This window comes from Nestor notabilis, unplaced genomic scaffold (assembly GCF_000696875.1).
Source record: "Nestor notabilis isolate BGI_N333 unplaced genomic scaffold, ASM69687v1 scaffold25337, whole genome shotgun sequence".
Lineage (NCBI taxonomy): Eukaryota > Metazoa > Chordata > Aves > Psittaciformes > Psittacidae > Nestor > Nestor notabilis.
Window position 1 is genome coordinate 151,718 of NW_009936482.1, and position 7,500 is coordinate 159,217.

The 7,500-nt window shown below is 38.1% G+C and overlaps 1 protein-coding gene across 1 annotated transcript in view; it reads right to left on the bottom strand.

Annotated features, from left to right (window-relative positions):
• The window catches only part of LOC104408698 (forkhead box protein P2-like), a 126,611-nt gene that overhangs the window by 60,699 nt on the left and 58,412 nt on the right, over nt 1-7,500 (bottom strand). Inside the window, 3 exon segments of the mRNA XM_010018369.1 lie at nt 1-60; nt 1,549-1,746; nt 2,927-3,064. The exon segment at nt 1-60 is cut by the window's left edge and continues 15 nt beyond it. Coding sequence (XP_010016671.1) covers nt 1-60; nt 1,549-1,746; nt 2,927-3,046 — 378 coding nt within the window. The 5' untranslated portion in view covers nt 3,047-3,064.

A 7,500-nucleotide genomic window follows, 5' to 3' on the forward strand; every position in this document is an offset into this window, starting at 1 on the left:
TTGAATCGGGGGGAGCTGCTGCGGGAAGACAAGCTGCTGGGCTGCCAACTGCTGCTGCTGCTACAGAGAGAAGGGGGAGGGGAAATGCAGCAAAAAGTGAAGCGTGCAATGAAGGCCAGAATGGCAAAAACGTAAAATCAACTTCTTTCCCTTTAATCTGAGTTATTAAATAATAATGCTATTTGTAGAATATTCAGGCAATGAAAGCGTTTGAAATTTTCTGTTATATTCAATCAAGCTATTACGTGTTAGAGAAAATGGCAAGACACATTTAATGACACACTAAAGAAAAGGGTCAAGAGTAAGTATATAACAGCTGTTTCAAACAACAACAAAAAAAGCCCAGCTCATGGCAGATGATAACAAATTTATCTATGCTAAAAGTGTAACTCTTTACAGCAGCCTGTGATTCGAAGGCACTCTTACTTTTCCAGTTGACTAAGTATGGTCTGCAGTGGCCCATGAACATGGTCTCCAGTGATCTATTAGTAAACTGGGATGTAGCCTTCATTTCACTGGCCTGTTAGCTCTGTGTCTTCTCTTGTTGGAATATATTAAAGGAGCACTGCATTCAAGGCAACGAAGTGCCCTATTATGGAGCAAAAGTATAAGTTCCAATTTCGTGAGGCATTTCAAGACAAACTGGAGGCTGCAAAGACACAGGAGGGTATGCGAAGGCAGTCACACTTCAGAGAAAGACAAGCTGCTGTGGAAGACCTTTCCTTTCTAGTTTGGGGAAAAGAGAAACTTCTGATGCGCTCACTGGAAAACAGACTGCATAATGGAGCAAGTCATGTGGATTGCCCAGAGCCTCTGGAGAAATACAGGAGCAATTTCTATTCTGGAGTTGATGGCTGTCTGAAATTCTATTCACAAATCCAAACAGAAACAAAGCCTCAGGAGGTCACAACTGCTTCCTCGACGTTTGCATAATGGGCAGCTTGAAGACAACGTCTAGGATACCTGCTGATCAATTTAACTACTTCAACATGTTTTGTTTGTGTTATGTTTATATTTGATGCAGTTTGCTGACAAGTGCAGGCTAGGCCTGAGAAACCCACTTGTCAGGTTGATTTATGAGCACATCAAACTGTAACTTTCTACTCGCCACTTCAAACCTACAATAGCAGTTCATTAATCAGGGGCCTGTGACTTTGAAATCTGTGCTCAGTCGCTCTTTTTCAGCCATGGACTAAATTTGCATGCTTTCTGAGCTGTGCCACTGAGAAAAGTAAGGCTCCTTCCCCAACACAGATTGCCTGTGAATACAAGATAATCAGTATGGTGTCCACCACACAGCTTGTTCTTTGCACGCTCAGATTCATTAGTGAACATTAGGCGACAGCAGCACTAGACTGCTCAAATCCTACGTCTCAGAAAGGGGAGCAGGAGAATTATAGCAGCACTGCTATTAAGGCTGGTAAAAACATAAGAACAAATCTTTGATAGCTGCATCCTTGCTACAGGAAAAGATCTAAACTAGTCTCATCTTTTCCATGCTTCTGACAGCTCAGACTAGTAAGCATCAGCAAAGGTCTTAGCTCCTACCTCTTTTGCTTGCTTTCCTGGATGCTGTTGCTGCTGCTGTTGCTGCTGCTGCTGCTGCTGTTGTTGCTGTTGCTGCTGCTGCTGTTGTTGCTGTTGTTGCTGCTGTTGTTGTTGCTGTTGCTGCTGCTGTTGCTGCTGCTGCAAAAGCTGAAGATGTAACTGCTCTTGCTGTTTCTTGTAAAACTCTTGTAGTTGTTGCTGAATAAACCATTTTGACTTTAATAAATAAAGGCAAAAGTTTCAAGTATTATAAATCTCCTAAACTCTTCTAGATTGGCATATGGTAGCGTAGCCATTAAGAATCACCTCATAACAAAAAATGTGATTTGAAGAGGCAGATCTACATACATTTTTTTCCAAGGCGGTTCTGAAATTTTCCAATGCAGATTCCAAAATATCCTAAACAGAAGGGTATAGAAAATCTGTATTCTAAAGGGAATGCAAGAGCCAAATTAACTCCTCAAATAACTATACCTAAGTTCCTCACGTCCTACATAACCAATCAGAAACTGTACTCATCCACTTGCAAGAAACCTACAAGTCACTAAGGCCAAACTAAACTGTCTGTTTCTTAGGGGAAAAAAGTAATTAATCTGTCAATCTATTTAGTGGGATGCTGGATTCACACATGAAGGTGAATTGCCTGTAATAATCACGGTACTGGATATTAAAGTGTTTAAACATACAGTGATTGAGCTGTGACTATGACAAACAGACACATAATTTTCTGTATGACAATTAAGCACGCACCCAAAAATCCACTCTGTTACACTTGAGGTACTGATCACTGACACTATCTTTATTGTATGAATAACAAGTTCATGGATTCTTCACTTAGCTGGCAGGTTTTATGCTAAGAAAACAGTAACCTCCTTCTTTTTAGCCCTATCTGGGACAAATTTTTTTGGATGTAAAAAACCCCAAAAATAAATTAAAAAACCTTCTTTTCCCCATGATGAAACAAGCTGTTAAGTTCAAATTTCATAACCGCATACCATTTATGTGACTAAAAGGAGCACTACAGTGTTATGAATTTTAAAGCAACAATTATCTACAACTCTATTTGCACTTCCTTTGGCAAGTCTACAATTAAAATGTGCCTAAGCACTTGAAAATTTAAATATCAATTTGTTTGGCATTTGTAATGCATCTGCCACTGCTGCTGCTGTTTTTAATGTAATATTCAATGTTTCAAAATTGCAATTTCACACTTCTGCAATTAAAACAAGAAATTTAAAGCCTGAGAAGTTTCACATTTACTTTCATTCTTTTTGGTGTAACAAACGATGAAACATTACAAAACAAGACCCATAAAAATCTGGGTGACACTTGCATGAATGCCCTGTGCTAACAGTCCAAAGCAGGTAACACACATTACCTGCTGCAACATAACTGCTTGCTGCTGCTGGAGAAGGGCTTGAAGCTGCTGTGGAGACAACACTTGCTGCTGGAGAATCTGCTGCATTTGCTGAGGGGTGATCACCTGGGGAGTCATCATGGCCACTGACACAGGCACCTGCACAGGGAAAGAAAGATATCATCATCAAACACATTTTAGTTCGCCTGCACCACAGCTGTACATCTTTTTTATTTTGTACCAAAGATGGACCATTATTTTTTCCGTCATATTTATCACTGCAAGGTTCCAGTTTCAGTCAGAATCTGTTATTTTAAGACCACAGTACTGTGGCACTCTATTTCCAGAGGCATCAGATTTGATCAGACTCAAGCTTTATGTTTCACATCTCTTATGTATTCCTGCAAGAAATTTAAACATTGGCTAGTACAAATGTGTATTTAAAAATAAATGATCACATGGCAGGGCTCTCAACACTTCATAATCAATCATCTTATCAAGTGTCATAATGTTACAAACAGAAAAATCTATTGAGACTGTTTCAAAAGATATGATTAAAACAGACAGCAAAATAAGTATCTCAAAGCAGTAAATGTTTTCCACAATAAAGACACTTAGCCTAGAAAAATATTTGCGTAATACATCACTTCAGTATAAGAAAACCTTTCTTGTGTGCCTAGTCTTTTTAGGAAGTCTGATTTATACAGGAATAAAAATGCCACGGACATATTGGAGTCACCCAGTCACCCAGTCTGTGCAGAGAGAAATGTGATCTCAGTCACCCCTAACTGAAAACTGAAAGTCCACTAAACTCTAAGAATGCACTTTTGTGTAGGTGCTGTTTTGGATGCAGCTTTATTTTGTATCTGTTATACACTGAGATTAAGTGTCTACATATGCATAAACACCCACCTACACACATGCTCTCAGGAATATATATGTGAGTTGGAAAGACAGCAAATACGTGTGGTTGTATATCTAGTCCCATGAAAGAGCCTGAAGTATGTGCTGAGCGCACTGCAGCAGACACGCTGTGTGAAACCATTGCTCAGGCTAACCAGGGCACAGTCAAGCAGCTGTCAGCAGGCCAAGTTTTCCACCCATGAAAAAGCAGCCGCTCACTTGTCTAGCAAAATTCAAATGTTTTTTCTGTATATAATAGCAAGCTGGCATATAAATACTGCTTTGTGAGATGTTTGTAGGACATTCCAGCCTTCTGTAAATCAGCAAAAATAACATTATTATGAATAAAATAAATCATGATCAAATCTTCTGAGGAAAAGCTTTTCTAACATTTCTGTTACTTGAATCCATCCCGAAAGACTTTGTATAAATGTAACAGAGGAAAAAAGAAACACAAGTCTGCTGAAGTTTACTTTTAGAAAAAATTACTTCATCGAATATTACACAGAATACCACTTTTCACACGATTCATCACAGCATAAATTATAGTCTTAAAATCGTGACTAATTAGGAGTCTGGAAGTAGAAGTACCAGCCATTACTATAAAAGTCTGATAATCTTTTGCAAATGGTGAATGAAATAACTAATGAAATTCAAGAATAAAAATTCTGAAGGTCATACTCTAAAATACAAGTCGAAAAGACAAACCAGACTTCCACTCAGAATCAGACACTACGGGGAGAAATTTAACCTCAGCTATCACTGGATTCCTTCTACAGTCAACAGAGCAAGGAAATCCCAAGAAAAGTTTATTTGATCTGGTTTAGACATCTGTTCTAGCCTGGGACTAATCCCTCTCTGAATGTGCTTCTCTCTCTTCATTGACTGTACGCTCACTTTGACTTGACACCTATCTTTCATGTAGTTAATGTTGGTTGTGACACTTCGTGACACCCGGAAGTTTTGTAGTATTGGAAACACCACTTCTCTATGCAATATTGTTTTATTCTAAATCTATCCAGTTCTAAGGGCAGAACAAACAAGTTCTTACAACTTTGAGATGCACAAGCAAAGAGTAAAATTCACAGACTGGAGTCAGTGCTTAATTCCCTCTGAAGTCACTAAGAATTTCCTCTGCTTATCTGAGATCTGAACTTGTTGATCTTTCAACAGTTTTGCCTCAGCAATACTATTCAACTACCATGTCACACAGATATGAGAAGGCAAAAGGAAGCCAGAGACCTTTCTAATTAAACCATTACCTTTAACACTTACATGCTTACTACTATAATATATAGCAAATGGTTAAGGTGTTGTACCCTTGTTACTCCACTTCTCTTACCTTTGTGTCTCCTCTCTTTCCTGGCTCTCTTTCCTTTCAATACATAGGTAACAATTCTGAGAGTGAAAATCAACATTACTCTGTAAGTGGCACTGATTCATCAACGCTCTGTGCTACACCCAGTAAGGCTCATGCTGTCGCAAGAGTCCTCTGTTCCTCAGTTTGAAACACACATTCCCCCTCACCAGGCGTATTTTTGATGGCTTTTATAGTATCCACTCTGAATCTCCCTGACTCTGTACTTGCTCTCGTATTTGGAGACACACCTGCTGTGTGGTACACACTAAGATCTCTTCTTTCCAAATGTGTTACTCCTGTATTTTTCAAGTCACTTTCAACTGTATAAGCTGAAGAACCTAATAAATACATCTGTTTTTCAGGGCAATTGACAAAAGCATGAAAAAAATGACAGTCAGTATCATCAGTAAAAATACATATTTATGTAGATAATACTGCCTTTGACAGAATTTTATGTGAGGATTCATATATGTATCATACCTGGTATATATCTTCATTCCCTTAGATAAAGGACAAGGCATTTTGAAAACTGCTTGAATTTTAAATTAGCAAAAACGTATTAAGCAAAGAGATTTCTCTAATTGTAATTAGGTAATATAAATGGGTACATTTCACAGCCTTCAGTGATACACCAGACTGCACTTTATTTCTTACTGGCATAGTGTTACTGTGCTATCTGGGTTGGAAGACTACCAGAAACCTGCAACTTTATGGCTAATTATGTGCATTAGGTATATTTCTTTGCTTTAGAGTCTGCATTTTTCAAGACTTCTGATCTGATTTTATAAAAATTTAGCAAAGAGGCAAACAGGCTCTTTTTCATATGAATCTTTCAATGAATCTGAAGTCAGTTCAGGTAGAGGACAGCAGAGGGACCCAGTGAAAAGACATGATCAAGTAAATTGTGTGGTTTGTTTGAGTGGGCCACAAACTCCCAAAGAATTCTTGGACAGACCTCTCACGGAAAAATGAATAGACAAAGTGAAACATGAGTTATGACTGGAACCCACTTGTTACAAGGTGTCACAGAAACTGAACACCCAGCTCAGTCATGAAGATGACTGGGTACAGCAACCCTACAAAACACAGTGGGTTGGACAGCTTTCAAAGAACACGTAAATTTGTCAGTTCCATGACAGACCCTGATGGAGGCTTCATGTTTTGAAGAGTTCCTCATGTTTCTGACGCAGGCTGTCTCCCATTTCTTTGGATTAGCATATAAGTCCTGCTAAATAAAACTACAGGTATGTAAACAAGTAGATTTTTAACACATCTGAACAGCATTTCAGGCAAAACTAACTGCAAACTACTTTACATGTGAACGTAGTAATAAAAGAAGAGCCATGACACAGAATGAAAGCATTGATAGTAGAAATCAGATAGATGAACATGGTTGCAGAATAAAGATAGAACTTCTTTGAAGACTAACAAACCTGGTTTTCCCCAGATCAATTTAACAGAGAAATGGTGGAGGCTGAGCTTGTGTATTTGACACCACTCTTCTGTCATATATGAAGAATTCAGGATTACCTATAAAGAAGCATTCTAGGTAAACACTCACCTATTATTCCTTTGAACTAACCAGTAACAGGAATCATACAAATTTATATGTTTTTGTTACCTGTAAGTCATGTTCCTAATGGCACAAATGGAAGGCAGCACAAGTAACCTGCACCTTCAGGAAGCTTTTCCATTTTTTAGAAGCCTTGAAAGACTGCACACGTATTTTCAAGAAATGTTGACCAACTGACTTTGATTAAAAACAAATACAAAAAGCAAAGGAGGCACTATTTTTATTCCAAGTTCCTTTTATTTTGAAAGTCAGGTATTGACAATGAAAATTACATACAAAACTTGACCTTAGTTTTCAGAGCTTTTGAGGAGAGTCAGAAAATCACATATATTAGTCACATTCAGCAGCAGTTCAAGGTATGTAGGAATTATTTCTTTGTTACAGACAGAGGAAACAAGTCCCAGCCTTTAAGCAATTAATCCAAAGTCACATGATATTTTAAGTGGCAGATCTGAGAATGGAACTGTTCAGTAAGAGAAGTGTCTCTGGTTTACTGAAAGAAGTGTAAGTAAACATTTAATGGAGAAACATATCTCTGTAGGATCCTTCTTTTAAAAATAAGTATAGGTGTGAAATCACACATTCACAGTGCAGGATCGGGCTCTTTGGCAGAAAACAATTCTTTTAAAAGAAGAAACTACTGCATCCCTTTCTTTCCCCACTTGGCAATGTGTAGAATGTCTACCATAATAATAACCTTTTGAATCTTTCTGGTTTTACAGTATTAGAAAGAGCTGAGAATAACTGAGTGGTATTTAT